This window comes from Apteryx rowi, unplaced genomic scaffold (genome assembly GCF_003343035.1).
Source record: "Apteryx rowi isolate R43461 unplaced genomic scaffold, aptRow1 scaffold_564, whole genome shotgun sequence".
Lineage (NCBI taxonomy): Eukaryota > Metazoa > Chordata > Aves > Apterygiformes > Apterygidae > Apteryx > Apteryx rowi.
The window spans coordinates 324,213-346,897 of NW_020450832.1; the positions used below are offsets into that span (position 1 = coordinate 324,213).

General features: G+C 39.6%; 1 protein-coding gene across 4 annotated transcripts in view; it reads right to left on the reverse strand.

Moving 5' to 3' along the window:
• RPTOR (regulatory associated protein of MTOR complex 1) overlaps positions 1 to 22,685 on the reverse strand; it is a 172,722-nt gene that overhangs the window by 116,890 nt on the left and 33,147 nt on the right. For all 4 annotated transcript variants that reach the window (XM_026081982.1, XM_026081981.1, XM_026081979.1 and 1 more), the window contains exons 4-5: positions 6,796 to 6,954; positions 1,234 to 1,380 (exon numbers count right to left, since the gene is read on the reverse strand). In XM_026081982.1, the coding sequence (XP_025937767.1) occupies positions 1,234 to 1,380; positions 6,796 to 6,954 (306 nt within the window). The remainder of the gene's footprint in view (positions 1 to 1,233; positions 1,381 to 6,795; positions 6,955 to 22,685) is intronic.

Genomic DNA, 22,685 nt, shown 5'->3' on the forward strand with positions numbered 1-22,685 from the left:
GAATAGAATGAGAAAACAAACAAAATAAAGGGTGCATTAAACAGAAGAAAAAGGCTGCAAAAAATATAGCAAAAAAAGTCAGAGGCTGATAGAAGAACTTCAGAAAAGTAAAGCAGCATATGGCCACTACATGTTTTCCTAGAATTAAAAAGATGGTAGCCTTCAAAATGCATCTATTGCCAATACTACTGACCTGTGTCTTGCAGCTTCATGCTTTTCTCAAGCCACAGAGCTTGCAAAGTCTCACATCTATGCAAAGAACAGTGTTATCGCCAGCAGAAAAGAGCAGGAATGATGAAAAGATCTATATTTCTCAAGATATTAGACTGGTTTCTCTCAGTAGAAAGGCATTTCTACTTGCAAAAAAAGTCACCACAAAAACATCCCCAGAAATTATAATTTAGAAAGAAAGGAATTAGACCCGGGGATACTGTTAATGTCTACCTGAGAATCATATTTGTGACAGTCAGTTGCCTGATTAAATAATATTCCTTCCTTGAAGTTAAAAAAATATATAAAATGTTTTAGAACTACAAGAGTGAAAGAAGTTAACCATTTAAAAATGTGCTTTCTACGTAGGCTAGAGCTAGCAGGAACATCCGGCAGCAGAGAGTCTTGCCATCCCAAGTTGCTACACAAAGAATCTTAACTTCTTACTTTCCACTTTGCATTTCAGATTTACTTGAATAAATGTATGAGTAATTACATTTGCAATGAAAGGCAGCTTTTCATTAGAAACACATTGAGCTTAAGCATTCTGTGAAACTGAAACCACCAATCACAGTCCCTCTGTGTATCAGAGTTATATCATTTTGTTTAACATTTGCACATTTGGTTCAACAGCACAAAACACTAACTGCATCCAAATACATACCCAGCTATCAGACTTCTGAATCTAAAATAAATACGTCTGGTTCACCTCAGCATTTATCTCAGCAGAAAAGATCACTAGGGCACAAACTAATTCTATTAACATTACCATTTAATTAGTGCTTGTGTTAAAAATTATTCTGACTTTAATAGGATAGCAAACTGAACCAGAAAGATTGGAATGGCAAAATTATTTCCAAATTAATTTTATTTTAATGTAATTTTAAACATATTTTTTCAGCAGTGCATAGCAAAGCAAGCCTAAACTTAGCTGTGCTGCAACCATTAGAATCTAGCTGAAATCTTAATGTTCAGTGGAGAGAAACAGGCACAAATGAAACTTTTGCAACACACTGATCTTACCTCCAACTCCTGCTCCCTCTGTAGTGCAAATTGTTTGAATGACTTGACGATAAGGCCAGCATTGGAGCAATCATAGACGAAAATGGAAGGACTGCCCATCCAAGTCTGCAGGTCATATATGGACAGAGGAATATACTGCGTATAGTTCTGTAAGAAGAAAAAAACCATGTGAGTTACACAGAAGCAAAGAAGCAACAGAACTTATTTGTGAGCTAATGAAATACACACAAAAAATTCCATTTCTGACATCATAAAACAAAACCTAGATTGTACCCTGGGCATAGTAATCAAGACAAACACCAATCAGCATCTTTTAATAAGGAGGACTACGTACCCAACTCCAAAACAAATGTCAGGTAGGTTTTATTGTGGTATTGTCTGATAGACTAAACTTGAAGCTAAGATATTGTCTGATAGACTAAGCTTGAGCACTTAATAGTCCAATTTTAGCTCAAACTTCTGCAACACTGATAAAAGACATAAACCGGTTGTCTTTAACATCAACTACCTGGTACTGAAAACTCCGTCAATATTTCAATATGGATAATTAAGACCAGGTGGCCCTTCAGCAGCTACCCTTGTCTCAGTTTAATGAGATACTTCACAATTTTATTACAGCCTTTAAATTCTGTGCAACTTTCAGAATTACCCTATAAAATTAAAACCAACAAAGACTGGTTTCAACAAAGCGAGGTTCCAACAAAATCCACTTCTGTAAATACTCAGTGCTTCGCTCCTCCCCTTCCCCGCTCCTTCCACCAAACAATTGGAAGCAAGAGCTCCTAAAATTAGAAAGACTATCAAAAAAATCAGGCTTAAAATTAGCCATACAGGGCCATACCCTAAACTAAGAAGCAGAACTGAAACCATAGGCAGAGCAGCGCTCTGCTTCTGCAGGCCCCATCGCACGCTCGGCTCCGCGGCGGCCTCCGAAGGCTCCCGGCCGCAGCCAGAGGGCAACCTGCTCCTGCTCCCGCTCCCGCTCCTGCTCCCGCAGCGGCCAGCTCCGCCGGAAACCGACAGCAAACGCTGTGATGCTGCTATTAGCATCAGCAGGATGATGGATGGGATCATAACTCCCATTTAAATTCAAGAGACTTAAAATAGCTGTAATAAAAACAGTAAAGTTTTGCAAAAAATCAAGTTTTCAAGGACACATCTGTATATGTAAAGTCTGAAGTGATCATAAACCATATGTTAAATAAGGTAGAAAATATTAAGTCATTTTAAAACCCAGTGTTGACCATACATAACATTTTCAGTTGTTTTATTAAAACTAATACAAAGAATTATTGCTCACAGAAGTCAAAGTTTTAGGGAGTTAGGAGTTTTGCAGACTGATACAGGACAGAATGATACACAAACAGCTTATCCTTGGCATAGACCTTTTCTGGTTTTTTTCAGACAGACAGCAAGGGGAGCAAAATGACACAGCACTAAATCTAAGCACATTTCAATCATAGTAATTAAATATAAAAAACTGCTCTGACACATACAATTGATGAGATTTTATGGACACACATTGTTTTAACTTTAAATTTTAATACATATTGCTACAGTTTAGACTGAATTATGCCCCTGACTAACATTGTGACATCTCAAACCAGCAGAATTTTATGTTCAGAGTTTACTTGGGGGGGAAACAGATAACCTAACTAATTTGCTGATGATAGGTAAATTAGATAGTTTGAAGAAAAAAGGAGTGTTAAATAATAGTTTTCTAGCACGGCTGCTCGAGCTGATCTTTTGATGCTTGTTGTTTATCTCGCTTCTGCCACGCTGGGGCTGTGGGTATGAACGAGCTTGCCTGTCGTTTTCTTCTCAGGATTGACTTTGGTTTTTAGCACAAAAGTTTCTGCTGTATTAATGCAACTCCCCAAATCCACATTTGGTGGCTGTTTACAGGAAGGACGCAAAAAAAAAGTAACAAGTAACAATTAGGCTAGAAACTGATTTGGAACAATTTTCATAAGCAATCTCTTAACAGACAGCTCAAAAATCTTTAACAAATGTTCTTCAGATTTTGCAGCAAAGTTCCCCAGAACTTCAGAATAAACACGTTGGAAGTTGGGGGAGAGGCGGCTCTTTTTTGTAAACCATGTYGGGATTTTCTTGGAAAGTGGCAGCAAGCAAAACTAGGAAGAGAACATTGCTCCCTACTGATGCAACACACACAGTACATACACAACAAGCACACTGTTGCAGCTTCAACGTCCAGCAAAACGCCAGACAACGCCAAATCGTCCAGTTCACCAGGTCTGTCTCAGCCTTCCTTTGTAGGCCGGTACCATAGGGTAAGCCAAACCGGGAAATCTACAGAAAAAAAAATCCTAAATTTCCGTAATTAAGGGCTGACTTCTAACACATACGAACAAGAGCGCTTTAAGCCAGTTTAAAGCGATGAACCACGGCAGTCTCCTACGGCGCAAGGAGGACCTGCAGCTTCTGGCCCTCACCTGGTCAAACAGGGGATGGTTCAGCAGAGCAGTGGGCAGATTAAAGCATGCACCTTTCAGACCGAAGGCAGCTAGGAAGTGTTTGGAGACAGATCAGCACAGCTCCACCTCAAGCTATACCTCTCTAYGGCTCCCATTAAAGGGAATACATCTCCTGTTTTGGAGCCAGAAGATTATTTTGGCAGGTGGTCAGAAGGCTCCCGAGGAATACAAGCAAGGGAAGTGAACCAACAAGTTTCAAAAGTTTATCTCAACAAAACTCGAACAGCTGTGACAACGCTTTTTCAACCAAAGGGCTTTCACTGCTACCTTTCAGAGACGGCCAGTAACACCACCGAGGGGTAGATCATCTCAAAGGCTGCAAAGGGTCTTTTGCAATGAAAACTGGACAGCAGCTTTACCAAAGGCTCTTACCAGTTGCTCATATCATAAAAGATATAATACTTGAAGCAATCTCAAAATACTGTGTGCTTGCTGAGCCCAAGTGTCTAAAAGTGTTTTGGAAGTATTTGGAACATCACTCAAAAGACATTCCGATTCTTATAGCTGACCGACTAAGAATAATTTAAATATCAGTTAGAATAAAGGAATAGTTTCTGAAAGACATAGGGAGACAACCATGAGGTCCATCTTGTAACTGTTTCATGTTACTACATTAGTTGCACAATCTGCTTCTCCTATGCATACATTTCACATCCATTTGTACAAAAGAAAGCCTGGAAAAAGGAAATTTTCAAAATTATCATCCCTTCCAAAGTATGATAAAATTTCTCTTTCCAGTTCCTATCCAAGATGAAACAATGTTTGAAGAGTATATAGTCATTAATTTCTCTAAAGCTAAAGAGCTTCTTTGGAAGGTTTGCGTACTCAGCTTCTATCCTGGGATTTCTCAACCTAATGGATCTCTCAGAAATCTCAGAAAGTAAATTTTGTGGTGATGAACCTATGGGAATTCGTCCCTAGYTCTTTCTATGTCTAATTATCTCACTAACAAAGAGTTCAGGAACATTTTGTTTGTCAAGCTGCAAAGCAAAAATTAAAAAATTAAAGCACTATAAGCCTTCACATGCCGTCTTGGAGTAGAGCCCCACTTGTTGAGCCATTAAAAGATAGGAAAAAAATTACAACTGAAAATATTTTCGGCTTCCTTTAATGCTGTCTCTCACCCCATGAAGTTACAGAGCTGAAACACTTTCTGAAGAGAGGGGATTTCTAGGGAAGGAGGAAGGGCAGCGGAAAGAGGCATGGAGGGGAGGAGAACCAGACACCTCCCCACACCGCTTCTCGAGGCAACGCAGTCAGAGGGACGCCTCACTACTGCCTTCTTTTTCTACAGAACATATAGAAGGTTTTAATTCTAATAAAATGAACACAGATGAGTGTCAGATTATTTATTTATTGCTATTCTCTTTATCTTTCAGACTAGATTAAGTATCAAAAACACAGGCTTGCTTCATAAGGGAGCCCTGAAAGAYGAAGGTAACCACAAAGGTATTTATACCATAGCAAGTATAACATGTCAAGATCTATAAAAAATTAAACTCAAGAAAAACCTGCATGTAAGAGACAAGGGAGGTTTGGTTTTCAAAGATCAGGTTAATTTAGCTATCAGCTTTTTAAGTGCCTTACCCAAATTGCACCACACTATTTCCTCTTCCACATGTCTTCCCAGTAGAATTTGAACTCTGTTTAACTAAACAAAACAACTGAGACGTGTAGCTGAAGCAAATCAGGCTAAATGATACTTCCTGAAGGTTCTAATCTTTTTTTAATCTACATATCAGAATATCATTTTATAACAATTTTTTTCATAGTTCATAAGACAAATCAAAAGAGACTGCAGCTCCTAATCAGCAGTGGAGTCCTCAACCATCCTACCCCAGCTGAGATTCCAGAAAAACTGGCAAAYACCCAGTAAGTTCTTAATAAAACATTTGGCACAACACACAAACTTCATCGAACAGTAATTTCCTCTTCTTCCATGTGTATCACATTCCGCCCAGCATTCTTTCTGGCTTATTTATTACCCACTGGCTGGTAAGTGAGAAGAAGGTCACTGCTATTTGTTCTGAAACACCAAATTCAGCTTCAGAACGAGCTGTTTAATATGACGGTCTGAATACTAATCAAGTCTCCAATACAGATGCACCAGAATAAAATGATGCCCTCTTGTACTTTCTCCCCTTCCCTTCTACCCCTACCTCTTTCAAATTATCATTGAATGCTTTTTCAATTATAAAAATAATACATGTGAACTAAGAGAACAGAAGTTCAATAGGCCCCCAAAACAAAATAGGAGCCAATCTATAATAATGAATGCAAGTTCTCTGTCAGCTGGATGCACTTTTCAGCTACTGGCAGTATATCTCCATTTCCTAAGACTCCATTCTAAATCAGTTACCCTTAATAGACACTAAATAGCTTAACTAAAGGGAAAGCAAAGTACGTTTAGGTCACACCCAGTACCACCGGAAAGGTGTTGAATACGAATATGGGAGACACATAGTTGTACAAATCATAGCTAAGCAACAGTGGYAAAAAAACTTTAGGAAAATAAAAGGTACCTACTTCATTGTACTCAGAGGTTCCTCAATACTCTGCTTTAGAAGTAGAGCTAGCCACAGTTTTGTTGGCCTCATGCTTTTTTCCCATGTAGTTTGAATAATAGCTATTCAGAGTTAGTTGACATTTTAAGCATAAACTTCAATTTAAGAACTTAACATTCAGACAGTGACATATGGCAGCAAAGTCAAGTCCATCAAGGAGCTTCACCATTTGCTCCAGACATGACAGAGCGAGGGTGTTACATCTGAAAATCAGATGAAGTGAAAGTAGCTGGCTTCTCAGGGTTTTGTAATGACCCTCAGCGCATCGGAGAAGGCTCTGCTACTCTGCAGCACGGAGAGGGACAACCTGTTTGGTCTCACAGAAGAACTTTAAGGACACAGAAGAAAGCAGACAGCCGTCAGCGTGGAACTAAATAAGTATTTGTGAATACTTTTCCAATCCTGAAAATTCAGTTGTTCTTTCTAACAAAACAGTAATAGAATTTACATAGCAGTGAAAAACATTCATCTGTTTTGCACACTGATCCTCAAAGACGCACCTTATTGAAGACCCAGATCTCCCCATTTACTGTCGGCCTGGGGACGCCATGTCCGTTGTAGTGGAAAAGGACCCGTTCTTCCTTGGCATTTCGACGTAGAGATGTACACARTTTCTTAACTTCATCCACCGTAGGATCAAGACTCTGCTTGTATCTGGCCTAGGAACATAAAATGYAAGTTAATCATTTTAACTGTAAACACAAATCTATTTAAGATGTATGCATCTATTCAAGTAGGAAGCATGTAYATAAACTGGCATGTTGGAAAAAGAAAACATAAAACATTTACTAAACAGCTGAATAAACAAAATATGCCTGTTATTCCGTGTGTGGGAATGCACAGACACATATAGTAAGAACACAAGTATGAGTTTAGTTTACTACATATCCTGAACTTTGATCCATCTCATCCAGGGATTACTAATGTTCAAAATGCCTTAGGAATGTCAAATACATTTTCAATATTAGTGAGCCTCAAAAATGATTCCGTACAATTCTCTAATCCTCAAATTCATACCCTGTGAACCTCCGAACGAACAAAATTCACTCAAAGACAGAAAAATGTACAAGCCTGATATTCCATAAACCTCAGCTCTCACACTGAACTGCTTCTTCCCTCCTATTGAAAAAAGGACACGGTTCTTGCTTCAGGCCTTGAAGGAATGGAAAAACCCAGCTGAAGGACAGGAAAGTTGAGATACGTATCCTGCATGGGATTGTAACATCCGCAGCACCTTCCTCTTCCTAAATCCTGACTCGTTAGTTCCRTGGCATAAAGGAATCCCCTTTCATTAACGAGACGGCTATAAAAGAAGCCTGGCCAACACCTCGGCAAATATGTTAAACCCAAACGGAGTTGTGCCATTTTGAGCTGGACCCACAGCAGACACAAGAGCCTCAAGCTACAGCAGGAGACTTCTAGCCTGGGCGAGGGGAAAGGACACGGAGTCCGCGGACCGCGAGCGGCGGATCAGGGAACGGATCCTGTAGCCTGGGCAGCGAGGAGTTCCTCCCTGCTTCCCAACAGGGCAGCACCGACCCCATAAACAGAGCTGCCAGGAGGGGAAGAAAGGGAAACCGCAGGGAGATTCAAGCAGACCGCTGAGCAAGGACACAAGGAGAAGGAAAAGGAAAACAATCTTCCCTTTCCTCTCCCTTTCCTCTCGCACATGTAAGCAGTACAGGCAGGAACGCAGAATTTTTTAAAGCTCCTAAGGAAATCTCTATACTTCACTACTATCTCCAGCATTTCTTGTAGAGCTATGTATATACGGGAACGGAACTGAGCAAAATGGTAGAAGCATAATCCTATACGACTAGAACATAAGAAAGCGTAATACAACGYGAAAAATTTTAAGGCAAAAAGTTGGGCTTCAAGAAGAAAAATGGCTAACTCGTTACAATTACTCACACCACACACTCTACCAGCAGATAGGTTTTCAGTGATAACTATACTTTGAATCACAATAGCTCATCATCATCATTGCTGCTATCAGGCTAGAAATGCTACTGCGTTTCAACGGTCCTTGTCTCCTCTTCACATAAGAGGCATATAGAGRACTGCTGAATAAATGTATAGCTGTTCCAGAAGTAACTAGTTACCTGTAGATACTAAAATGAACTACATAGACCTGCAGAATTACAGAAAAATAAACGAACGCACAATCAGCAAGTATACGACAATTTCATTCAACATTAGGTGACAGACGAAAACAGAGAAAAAAAGAATCAAAGCAACCTAGCATAACATTATCAAACTTTTAAATTAACTTATTAACTATTAGCTGTTAAGGTCAGGCACCACATTACTCCAGGCTGTATGCATCCCCAGCCCTAAAGGAAAAMGCCTATTGGTTAAAACTTTGTCATTAATGAGACCACGAATGAATATGATAATTATTACATTTCATAATCTCATCTCCACTACTTTATGCTTTATGACAATGCCATTCTGATTTTAAAAAAAAGTGCCCCAAAGCCCCAGGAATCTGGCATTTACACAGCTGGGGAAAAGGAGGGAACTGAGCATCAGAAGCTTCTCTTGCTCCTGGAAAAATTTGATATTCAATATCAGTACAACTTTGGCTGTGGCCACTACATCATCATTCCTAGCTATATAATTCTATGAGCATGTAAATCTTAGCACATTTCTATGTTTGGAAAAAAAAAATGCTGTAAGAATTCAACATTTCAAATACATTCTTACTCAGATATGTTCGAGATTCCTAAATAGTAGCTACTTTGTCATACTCAAAGATGCATTTTTTTTGAAGCCAGGCCAAATAATAACAGTTTTTTAACTGCCCTTTGAAAGATAAAAGCCTGTTTCTCCTTTTCTCCTCCAGACCTACGAAGAGAAACTGATAATCCAGAATCACAATGGCCTAAAAAATTAATGCTGACATAGTGAAATAAAGAACCAGGCGTAAGAGTAGGACAACTGTAAACATACCTCCACAAAAGTCTGCTATTGAAAGCCTGCTTCTAAATCAAGGCCTCAGGTTTGGGCTTTTTAAGCTTTCTTCTATGATACTCAGAGATACAAAGGTCTAAAAATATCATAGTAAAAAAGGATGAAGCACATTATGTAATATAAAAATGTTTTGCTTATCTATGTAGCTTGAAAAATAGATATCATGCTGCTCAATTAACAGTCAGCATTTCAAGCCAACAAGCAAGGTGGATACACTGAACGGTATCATTTACAAGATCACAGGCATGAAGCAAAGCAAGCARAAGGAAAGAAAATGTAAGAAAGAGAACCAGCGGTCGGACGCTGATACTTTTGAGGGACTTCCAAAATAGGTAAAGATAAGAGGCCATATTAATCTCAACACAGACCACGTCTAACTCTCTCTCTCCTTTCAGTGTTGTTATAAAGGTGCTGATCTGCAAAAATGTGCACCTTAAATCACATTCTGCCTGCTGGCACCTTTACAAGGCACTATAACCAGAGTGGTGGGTAATTTTTTCAATTCCTTTAAAATAAATAAATAAATGAAAAAATGAATAAATAAATAACACTCATTGGAACACTCCTCACATCCTTTTAGCATAAATATTAAATACAGCTAGCAATGAATGGAGGTGAATTCAAACTCTAAAACAAAAGCCTGTAGATCTAAAGATCCAAAATGTAAACATATCATTTACACATTTATAAACACAAGGCTGAGAAGAATGAAAGGGAGAGAAGGGAGCCCGTAAATAAGCAGACAAGCACCTACCTGTCAGCTAAGGACTTTCAGGCAGSAGTTTATTAAGCACCATTCACATGCACACCACAACAAATGGTTATCTGAGTAGCTACCCAGACCATGTGTTGTCTTTTTTTTTTTTTCCTTCTGGTATTTTCAAGGCTTTTCTCAATGATGTGAGAAAAAAAAAAGAGAAGTAGTACAGAAATTGCAAGAAGAGTTGAGGGTTTGTTCGGCTCACTGGGGTGAGGGGGTGTTAGTTGTGGGGGGAGAGGAGAAGGTTACTCTGTGGGATAGGCTACAATTTTTAGCAACTTTAAAAAATGACCTAAGGTTCTCCTTCCAGAACAGGACGATAGAAACTGACGGACTTTGAGAAAAACATACAGAAAGAGCATAAAAACCTTGATTTTTGTCTTTCCCCTCCATTCATGATCGTTTTAGCCAGATGTTAGACTGCCAGAACAGAAGTTTCCTGAATTCTGTCCCTGTTACTGCGAGATGTCAGAGACAATTCAAATGTTACTGACAGTAACTGGCAGAAATACAAACCAAAGAAATSATCCAACAAATGGAGGGCTCAAAGTTTCATTTATTTTCAATAYTTCTACTCCATCATACACTTTGTCAACTTAGTGCTTTTTAAAAAATATATGAAGGTACGTGCATTCCTGTAAAGTCTTAACTCCATGGCCCGAGCCAYGCTCTTTTCTGCAGGATGGAAGACTCAAATTCAAAAGGAGAAGGCAGACAGAAGAACAAGCAGAAAGACTGAAGAAGCATTAATCCTCTTAAAAGTCTAGCCAGCAAATCTGAACTATTTTACAATGCTGCTTTATTTCTGCACAGCTGCAAGAAAGGCAGCTCGGGAGAATTCCCATCTGCAATCAGAAACGTTTAGCACAGAAGCCTCAAGTGTTTTTTCTCCTGCAATGTGTTTWTTTTTTCTTTAGCAAAGCAGGCTAAAGAGTAAACTTGAAAGAGATAAACTACAGTTTGCGTGAAACACAAAAATTACAATTCTTACTGTAATACTTAGGTTCTTGTTCTTTAAGAGCTTCAATAGGAGCTTCATAAATGCTCACATATTAACGACAGCAGGTTATTTTTCTATGGGAATTAAAAGATGGTCTTTAGCACGATGCAGTTGCATATAACATTGGTCATTACTGCTAAACAAGAACAACATATTTACTGTGCAACATTTCTAACTGAAAGACGTCATTAGCATTAGCTACTGAATTTTGGGTAGTAAAAACTTGCAGAATATTTTATACAGCATCAATTACAATGGATAAATAATAACTAACTCCAGATCTTCAAAACATGCAAAGCTTCCTTTTAGAGTAAGGAARAAATATTTTAATTATGAAAACTCCTGAATTTAAAGAGTTTCTTATGCTTCTTTCCATCCAGGCCTCTCCATTCATTTTTCACATTGAAGTGAGGAGGCKTATTAGGACAGTCTGCATTGCAAATCGAGAACCACAATCACACTTTAAAAACATAACAATTCTGATGTCGTAGAGCTCAATTTCTTTTGCATTCAGTTCCTTCCACCACTACCTTTACAAAGGCCTGGAATCAGTGTAGCAGATCTTATTCCTACAGCTAAGTCAAGCACTTTTTTTTCCACTATCACACTGTATCTGCAGCCGACAAAAGTGTTTTTTCTTATCAAAAAAATTGCCAAAGGATGCRAGTGTGCAAAGTTGTTACATATTTCGTTTTGCTAAGATTAAAGTGGACTGAAATGCAACATTGCAAACTAACCCACAGGCTGCCATTCCTGCCGAGTGCTAGGGAAGACGTTAAGGATGACCATCTCTCCAACGGTACAATTGCATTTAAACTGAGATGTATATATGAAATGTATAAACACCAAAAGAGGTAGCATACTCTATTCAATTCCCACTTGCACAGACACTGGTAGAAGTTTCTTGTCCTTACAGCCCTACAACGCTACACAGATAGTTTGGGGAACAATATTTATTACAAATATTTGATTTCAAAATTTCAGGAAAACTCTGGGACAGGAGTCTGACTTCCAGAATTAAAAAAAAGTATTGTATGAGGCATTTAGAGAAAAACGTATCTTCTTGGAGCAACGCCACGGCTCCAGAGCAGTCTGCATCAACCAGCAGCTATGGCTCTCCTCACATCCCTAAGCTGAACGGGCTCAACTGGCCAAACTAGCAGCAAACGACCTGGACAACGAAGCTGATTTGCTGCTGCTGCAGCAGCAAGCGGCACGTAGGATCTGCCGAACCGCAGACCGCAGGGGACGGCCGCGGCCAGCGACTGCAGTGTCGGCACAGTAGCCCGCGACAGGCACCCCAGGTTTTGAACGTGGAGGAAGACAGAGTAACAATAAGATGAATAAAAATGGAGAATACACTATTAAGGCTCATCTTTTTCATCAGAAAGAATAGTAGATTACTCCTACCATGATGAAATCAGAGACATCATCTTTAAGAGAGAAAACATGGATTCTCTAAAGCCAAGATCTATCAAAACTATACAGAAACACTTTCCTCACCCAAGCCAACAGCCGTGTTTGAGCACACCTAGGGTTTGAAACCTGGCTCGAGGATCGACGCTAGCTCAGCGGCATTTTCCTCAGGATGCGCGAGCTAGGTCCAACGAGCCAGCGGTGCAGGACTGACACCACCAGCACAATCAGCAGGTCTGGAAAAACACCGGGGTAAGGAAACAGTCACTTACCGACTGCATACCCAGGCAGTTACTAAACCCAGCCTCGGCTGAAGGGACTGCACTGGCGTCACCGCTGCTCCACTGACAAACCTCGAAACGAAGCAGCAGTGAAGCACAAGCTTCTCGCTTCTCCCCAGCACTACCCCATTCATTTCAGGAGGGATTTAGTTCTTTCGAAGGGTAAATAAAACACCCACATGGTTGCTGAGTAGCAGGTGATACGGCAACCTCTCCAAGATGAGTCTGACTAGAGGGGAAAAAACAATTCACTGTGTTCATCAATTCCTACCCTACCAAGAAATGTCAGTATTTATTGGCTGCACGAAGTAATTCTCACAGTTCTGTGGATTTTGTGCTTAAATTAATGGCTCCACTTTGAAACTTTCACCTAATTACAGATTTTTCTTTTACTTTGATGGGGGTCAAGATATAAATCAGACATAACCAAGAAGACTCCAAGTTAGAAGCCCCTTTCCCAGCGTATCACAAGTTATGCTCAGACCAGCAGGAACTGCAGAAGTTGCTGATTTTGTGACAAAGTGCTGTTGGTATCATTGGAGAAACCAGAACCTGACTCATTATCTGTCAGACTCCACTGTGCTCAGCCCTGCCAGGTGCTGAGTTCAGGGAACTCACCTCAGGATTAGGTCCTATAAAAAGAAGAAATGGAGAGTTCTGAAGGTGACAATTTGAGGATAAGCGATTTTAAGTTGCTGATGTTGCCTACCCCATTAATGGACTATGGTAAGAAGAAGGGTTTGGAAGCCAGGCCAAGTTTCTGTCCTCATTTGGCATCCATCAGCCCTGCGGAGTGACAGATGCATGCTGGAGCAGCAGGGCATTTTCATCAGGGAGACAGGTTTCTCCTTGTAGTTTCAGGAGGGAAGATTCAGTGGCAGAGCAGCAACACCTATAGCACAGCAGGTGTGAGCTATAGGGAAAACGCATCAGTTGGCACAAATAGGCTTTAGTATTTACAAATTATAATTTGCCATAACTTTTAGCATAAAAGCCTAAAGTTGCTCACCTTTCATCACTAAGAAACCTTACTAAAACTGATGGGCATGACCTCCATAAAAATAAATTCATGTTTCTACATTTTATATTAGCATGCGTTCCCAAAATTGCTTTCCCTAGTAACTTCATACTGGTGAGGTCTGATGCTTTTGGTTAGTTTGGACTGGAAATCTTTAGGATAGCTACATTCTGCAAAGTTATCCTAAAGACACATTAACACTGTAAGATGCTAATGTGAACAGCTAAATGGAGAATAAAGATGGTCAAACTGTGTGAGTGCAGAAAAGGCATCATCAGCACAAGGACAAAAGCTCCACATTTAGAAGTTAAGAAATTCTCAGACATAACTTGTTTAAGCAGGATTTAAAGCTGTACGCCCCTTAGACAGCATTTCACAGGCTGTTTGGAGTGGAGTGACAGGGCAAGAAAGGAACAGTTAAGATATGGAAGTACTTTGACAAACACTGAGGAATGTCTTGAAACTCATCATGCAAGCACTAACGAAGTTCTCCGAGAAATCGTTACTCTGCTCCTTTATCACTATCCACATCTCCCCTCCTCTCCTCAAAAGGGCCAGGAACGCCCTGACTGCCTGAACACGCTAGCACGTAAACAAGCCCCCAAAATAGGAAGGGGCCAAGTAAGACGACTTTGCTCTTCTTGAGAGACTACCGGCACCCTGCCGCACCGCCCTCCATCTGAAGAGGTCTTCCAGCTTTATCAACAGGAGGAACTACTCCAGCAGTCAACATTTTAGCGGCTGACTGAAGCAGACACTCTTTTACACTTTCTTACAGAAGAAACCACATGCACAATCCTTCCCAAAACAGATAACAGTTTAAAATATAAAAGCTTCATTTTGCTGAAGATTTTTTTAAAACAGGTTTTGGCTGACAAAGAGTCCCACGTCCAGAATAGCAGATACAAAGCTAAAAATAAATAGTTGCAGAGTTCCATACCGCTACAGATAAAATGAATAAAATGGAATCAGTATGTTTGTAATATCTGAAGTTTTAAAATTCACTATAACACAGAAAAAAAAAAGCAAACTGTCAGTTAATACTCAGGGCATGAACAACACAAAAACAGCAAAGTGCAAAATAAGAAAATTTTCAATCTCATTGTTTAGTCCCATATAATCTTGGAAAACAAGGCTGGGTTGGATTTCGTGAAGTAATCTAGTCCAGTCCCATCCCAGTTTTCCTGAGGCAGAATCAATTCCATCTGTATCCTTCCTGGCAAATGTTTGTCTAACCTGCGTTAAAGGCTTCCAATGGCAGATGCTCAAAAGTCTCTCAAGGCAGCGAGTTTCCATTTTTTGTTATAAAAGTTTTTTCCTAACATATCCTAATTCTTCCCTGTAATGATTTACAATAATCATTTCTACCTTATTCTTCAAAGCAACCCTCCTGCTCAAGGTGAACCTCAGCGTAAATAGGACAGCACAGGATGCTGGGCGGCCGCCGCACTGTGACTTAGGTCATGTTTGAATCCCAGTTTCCAAATGAAGATACATTAAACCTCACTCCTTACCATGCACACAGACAGCCTACTTAATATGATTTAATTAAAAGGATTAAAAGCAATCTAATTATTCCAAGAGAATGTTTTTGGAACAATGCCCAAATTTGAAAATCAGAAATACAAGGGTTCCTTACAAAGAAATAAGTTACTAAAACAAGAGTAAAGAAACCATCAGCTCCAAGGGCCAGYGAGGTGCACGTGGGCTACCTACGTCAACCGTGTGAGTACTGGGGCCTCCTGCCCAGCACACAGGTCCCCGTTCCTACTGCACCGGAGATCTGCGCTACTGCTCAAAGCTGCTGTGGTTGTTCCATGATCCAGTTTAGCTAGGATGTTCTGCGAGGCCAGAGTGATCAGCCTCTAAGGCAAAAAAAAAAAAAAAAAAAAAAAAAAAAAAAGAGGGAAAAAACAAAAAAAAGCCCCACTTAATGGAAACTCTCGGGGCAATTGTGAGGAGCTCTGAAGCTCACCCGCCCCTGAAGCAGATGCTGTAACGCTGCACCTGCGAGAACAGTTACCACTTTGGGGCTGGGTGGGAAGGATCACTAAAAGGAGCCTCGAGGTGCTCCCTCTCGCGCGCACACAGACTTTGGAAAAGTGTAAAGTCTAGAGCAAAGGCTCCACAATTTCTCACTAGTTACCTCTGACGCTGTATTTTAAGGCATGTAACTGGTAAGCCCACAGCATGATGCCATGTTTTTTTCCAGTATTTAACTATTAACAAATGATGTTTATTCATTTTCAAATTGTTTCAGTGGCCACATCACCAGTTAAATAATTAGGAGACTTTCAGCCAGGCCTGAAGTTTGTTTTAAGGGAACATTATGCATTAGTAACGGTCACTGAAAGGTGCCTTAACAGGAGACAGCATCACACGGCAATAAGAGGCTATTCCTTCCGATTCAGCCTGTAAGGATGATGATAAAGTCAGACCCACATCTTATAAGGATGAAAGAGAAAAGAGAAGGGGTTTATTAAGCAATCATTAAAAGAAACAGTTTACTGGTTCATAAGATGTTCCAAAATACCGGGTTCTGAAACGACAGGAAAATTCTTACAGAAGGTCTATGCTCAGTTTTTAATCAAAGAAGACTGCTCAAGGCTGAAGTTCTGAGATCCAAAACCTACCACTCAAAGCACGTTGATGRTGCTGTGAGAAGGCAGCCCTGGAAGGAAGCACATCCACACCAGGTCCTTCTCCTCAGCTCTAACAAAGCAGAAGAGCAACTTCAGAAACAGATTRTTTCTACAACAGATGAAAGAATTTACTCAGTTTAGGGGCGGGTGCTCCTGGGATCACCACACTGCTCTAGCCTCCGGACGSCCGAGTTCCTGAACGTCACCTCTTCATCGTATACAACAACCGCAGCAAGTCCCTGTGACTCAGCTGAAAACGCCGCCCTGCGGGTACCTCTAACGGCYGCCTTCTCTCCCAGCAGCACGAATACCCGAATCCTGAAGGCCACCGTGCGATGTAGGGCAACGCGGCAGCAGCTGCGTGTAAGAGCATATGTTAATCACCACTGTCAGCTTTAGAGAATTCAGACTAATAACTTGTATTCAAAGCATCAGATAAAACCCCTGCAGCCCGAGATGATTCTCAGATGTTGGAAGATCTATTAGTGACAAACACTAATAATTCTGGATTTAGTTTGCCTTAAAGTTGAAAAGGTAGAATTGAATTAATTCAGAGTCCACATTTTAGGGGCAACTGTCAATTTGATGCAACATGTTCCTCAGCATGTCTGGAACAAACTCCGACTTAAACATGTAAAATATGCCTATATACGTCAAACAATTTTACAGCCACATAATTGGATGACTATGTCGTGCCACGTAGCAAAGCAACGTCACTGACGTTTTAAATTTTTAAAACTACTGAACACCCTGGAAACATATAAAATAATGAAAAAGAATATTTCCCAAAATGAAAGTGCTAGTCTTCCCAAGTGAAATAAAACTCAAAGATCAGTGGTACAGTTATTTTATTTAGCTTAATAGGCTTAACTGAAAGAGAAGAAGTTTTGAGTAATATAACCGTTCAGAATGTGAAAAGGACAAACAACGAGAATGTGTATGTGCAGACAAAATCGATTATGCTGAAAACASTGGAGAACAGTGGAGATGACCAGAGAAGTTTAAACTGACCTCACACCTATACGCACATGCTTCTGGCTTGATTTTCATCCTTGCACAAAAACTCTGCCAAGCTGCATCTCCATTACAAATGCAACAAAGTAGAGAGACAAAGAGTATCTCCCCTTTTATATCATTTCAGAGCTATACACCAAAAAGACTATCTCAATGTACCTTTATTATTTCAATTATTACAGCTTAACTGTTGATGAAATCAAAATATCTTCATCTGATCCACACTGCTTCCCCTTCTGTATTTTTATTAGATAATGAAGATTAAGGAACTATAACTGACATTTACAGTGTTTTGGCATAATGCTCAGCACTGAATGTTATACACTAGTCAAATCATATAATGAAAAACTTTGTTCCCCTGCTAAGTATGGGCAGTTTTTTGACTTTTAGCTTTAAGACACAAAAACAGTTTGAAAATGCTATGTATACTGTATATACAGGTATATTACAATAATAGGTTTCCATATAGTTGGTCATACAACAGGCAGTTCATAAGTTCATATTTATCTCTTGATAAATACTATTCTTAACCTACAAATTTCACAGTGTAGAACCAAATAGCTACTGACATAAAAAACTGAAATAAGTCCTTGTATATAAATACTCTTTATCAGTCAATTTAATTCAGTGATCAGTATATTAAAGTCTGATTTTGAATCCTGGTATAGGAAAAAGCAATTCTATACTGCAGCGCTGCTCTAGGCTTTAATTACTGTGTCAGGGGTAACAGCGAGTGGTAACTACTGCGTTAGTAATACACGATAACACGGTGGTTCAGCTGAACCTCAGGACAGCCAGCGCCAGCCTGAACCTTTCAGCGCACCGGATTTTTGCAGTGGGAGGGGCGGGAACATCTTTTTCTTACAGTCGACCTGAGGGCTATAAAAAGACTTTAAATGAAGAACTCTTCATAAGGAGAGTATAAATATACAGCAGACCAGACTAAAGGAAAATTACCCTCAGTGCCACCGACAGAAATAGAGATAATAACTTTTGTGGATAGCCGGAATCACGTCTGCCGCATGACCGCCGCAGCGGAGAACACCGGACCTGGCTAAACCAGGTTACAGCAAACTCCAGATGCCCTAACAAGTCAGAACCCGCTGTAATTTCCAACAGCCTCTCATGCAGCTTACGAAACTAGACTGATAATGAAACATGCATTTATTTTTGCATGGCAAGGAACTCTTTCAAATCTCCACTCATTTACGCTACAAAGTCCTAGAAAATTCTTGCTTAAGTAATTTCATATAACCTTTCCAAATTAATAAGAACAAAAATTAGGAATAACAGAAAACTAAAAAAGCTATTATTTGTAATAGGGCAAAATTAACACAGGRCATTTTAATCATACATAATACAGATAAGTTTGTGCTTTATATAATAACATCCCTCTGAAACCTGGTCCTCACTTAATAAAGATGCAGTAGGGGAATGGCAGCATTTATACTTGCACATTAAAATACAATAGGAATAACTTAGATAAATTAAAAGAGCATCCTGTTACCATATTTTTTTATTTACTTGTTTTAAAAACATTCTACAAAATCATTCTGTAATGACATACAAGAAAATAAAAAAAGGGGTCAAAATAATTTCAGTAAGCTTCTCAAAAGGCTTAAATCACATTCTAGTACAGTGGAAAGGAAGCTCACAGTGACTTGTGCCATCCTTTTTGTCCTTATGAGGACTCAATCTTCAATTGTATTGTTCTTGGTTGGATGTTCAAACTCACCCATGTTTCCATTTCTCTGAAGGTCATAAGTTAGATTTTTTTTTCCACTAAATATTCAGAGATTCTCTGCAAGCTCCTCCACTTCTTTTATTAGGAAACTTTTTGATGTTGAGTAGAAAGAAGAAAAAAAATAAAACTSCAAAATGAGTTGGAGAATGCAGACAAGCTTATGCATACAGAATTCTGATAGTTCCTTGAAGATCAGATAAGCCACAAACAATCTCTGGAACAGTTGCACAAGTGTGTGCAAGGGCTGTACAACCCACCACTATTATCTTGCTGCACCAAGTAAGAAAACTGTTAGAGATACAGACTGCAAAGTTATTCTTACATCTGTGTTTACAACACTTTGGTGCATTCAAACTGTTACACTTATTTTTGAGGTGTGTATTTATAAATCGTAAGTGAATTTCTATGTGGAAATGGTGTACATGTATCAAACAGCGGATTCACGTTTTCCTGAACACCTTCCTGATTTCCTCTTTCTACTTGAGAAAAAACATTGTTAAAGCCCAGACAAACATCAGCTAAAGATTCATTCTGGTTTGCTGCAGCCCCTGTTTAAGAAACCCAGGGTAGAAGCTGTACGCTAACTGTGGCTGCAAGGCATCACTATGATTTGGGAGCTTTTGGTTGCGGGGGAGCAGAAGGCGGTGTTTCTCCTAGCCACTGAGTTTTTTTTCTCCTTAGAAGATTTTAAAATAGAAGTTATTCTATCATAAAATATAAACCAGTTTTAAAATATGCTGACATTTTGATTTTTGGTATGAAAAACACTCTAGATAAATCAACACTTCAACTACCAACAAAAAATTTTCAATTAAATCTATAAACTGGGTTCCAGAGGATTAAAAAAAATTATAAGATGCACAAGGGCTAGCATAACAACATAAAAAAAGCTAGTGCACAGCATGATTACTTGTTCCAGTTGATCAGGAGTTACAGGATTTCAAAAGCATACGCTTACCGCTCCGCTTGCTGGAAGCAGACAGCCCTCGATCACAGAGCTGACATGGCCATCATCAATCACAGCCAGGTAAAAGCAATGATTATCAACAATCTTCCCACATCCCTATCACATCTCCAGGAGTTGCTGAACAAAAGTATAAACTAAATCAACTCAAGCATTAAATTACTGAACTTTAACTGTACTGTGTAGCCTCTGTTTAAACCACCTGGGTATCAGGAGATGGGAGAGAAGTAAGCACAACAGTTTCTTTAAATGAATCCAGAGGAAATCCAGAGGAAATCCAGAGGAAATCCAGAGGAAATCCAGAGGAAATCCAGAGGAAATCCAGAGGAAATCCAGAGGAAATCCAGAGGAAATCCAAGGGAGTGCGACATCTATGCTGAGCACACCGAGAGGAATAATAGTAAGGAATAGAATTAACAGAAACATGAATAAACACCTCAGGGAAGAATCCACTGAGCACTCATAACGAGAAGCCATGCTTTCCTTTATCATAAACTTTTATCTTCTAGAGGTTTTTTTTAAAGAAATCAAAGAGCATGAGACAAGAGAAAGATATGCCTGATATAAYCCATTTGGATACCCAGAAGACATATAGCAAGACCTTAGAAACTAAAGCTAACAGGGGATTTAGAGGAAAGTCCATATACAGATTGACTTTGTTGCCCCCTCCCTTTTTTTTTTTTTCTTCTTTTTTTTCTTTTTTTCAATTCATCTAATCAGATGCAATCTCTTTCTGAAGGTTCGGGCGTTAATGGTGTTCTCTTCCCTCCCATGTACAGCTGTTAATGCCTGGTAAGAGCTGTGCTCACACCGCAACCTGTGCCACAGTTGACCAAGGGGGTAACAGTAGCAGTCTCTCCACTACCTCCACCCAGCTATATTCACAAAATGTTTAAGACATTGAAGTTTTGAATTCTCAACCCTTTTAAAAATTGTGTGTGGTGTTTTAAGATTACTGGGATTTAAGACACGGTGGCAAAGCCAAAACCATGCACTGCATGGTTGTAAAAGCCTGGCTTCATTGGGAAATCAGTCAAACATATAATTCAGTCTTTGGAATGCATGCAACAACATGCATGCAAAAACAAGCAGGTTTTTTTAATAACCCTTAATACAGCAATAAAAAGAATGTCATCTAATAAATCTGGATCCTTTTCTCTAAAGAATCTCTGACAGTTGTCCCAACCTATCTGGCAAACTCTATCAGAGAGCTTGCAGGAGCCTACAGTCTCGCGGAGGGTATCCGGAACGTCCCGACACTCGCACTGATGCAACTGGGGTGTGCGTGTCCTCGTGTCGCGTGGCAGGAGCGCCGGAGCGGGTCCTGCTGCTACGAGCAGTCAGACTGCAAAAAGCAGACTAGCGAGAAGCAAACAGCTGCAGGAGCGTGTTACGTGGCAACAGCAGAGATCCACTCAGCACTGCAAGAAGTGATTTCACTTTATGCACACTATCATTCAATCACAAGTCAAATGGCCATATCCACAGATTCCAGGCAGCCTTTGCTCTCCCCTGGCCTTGTATTTTAGGTGGTGGGCACATTAAATTATCATGATGTAAATTAATCAGATTTAATGAAAGATAACAAAATAACTGCGTATAGTTAAATAGAGTGGAGCATGCTGTAATTCCCAAATTGATGCAACAAACAACAGCTTATCCTGGTTAATACAGCCCATGAAAAATTGCTTCTGATCCTATTATTAACTATTGATAACTTAAAACAATTTCTTCACTGTTCTTAGTATTTTTAATAACTTACGGACACCAAGTTGAAATGCTAAATTAAAACACAAGACATACTCTTGCAAGTCTTCGGCAAGTTCTCTATAGATATTGGGTTACATTGTAAAAATCCATCTCAGTCTCCTGCCTGGTAATATATTCACAAGCAACCCGAGACTTAAACAGCTTAATTTGCTAGATGTCTAGGACAAAATGCATTACTAGAGCTAAGCAATTAGGGTGGAACATTTATTCACTTGACTGTAGTCAGCAGTGTAGTGACTTTACCTTTTCTCTGCAGAGTATTTGACCTTGCTTTTAAGTCCAATGTGAAATGAATTCTAAGCCACCTAGCCCCCATTGTGTGGATTCAGTATTCAATAATACTTCCAAAAAATACCTTTGAGAAGTCTGTTCAGGAGAACTGGTGTTGACAGGGAAGACAAAAATGAAGAGCACTAACCTTGAATATCCACTACATTAGATTTGAGAGACAGGCTTGTTCCTTGGCAATTAAAAGCTGCCACACATTACAAGGCTGCTCCATCACATGCATAACCCACACCCATCAGCATGCACTGTATGATAAGAATCCCCCCCTATAAAATAAAAATTCTGAGATAGCTGTGTAATTAATTTTTACTTTTAAACAAAAAGGGGAATTGGTAAAAGAACTTTAATCTGCTTCTCCTATACCAGATCCCTTTTCTGAGACTGATGATAATTGGATGGCTTTGACTGGCCACATCACAGAACGCTCTAACAGGATTTTAAGTACACACCAGGACACATCTTTAAAACCTTCTTAGTCAGATAACACAACCGCTAAGCAACTGTGTCATTTTAGTACTAT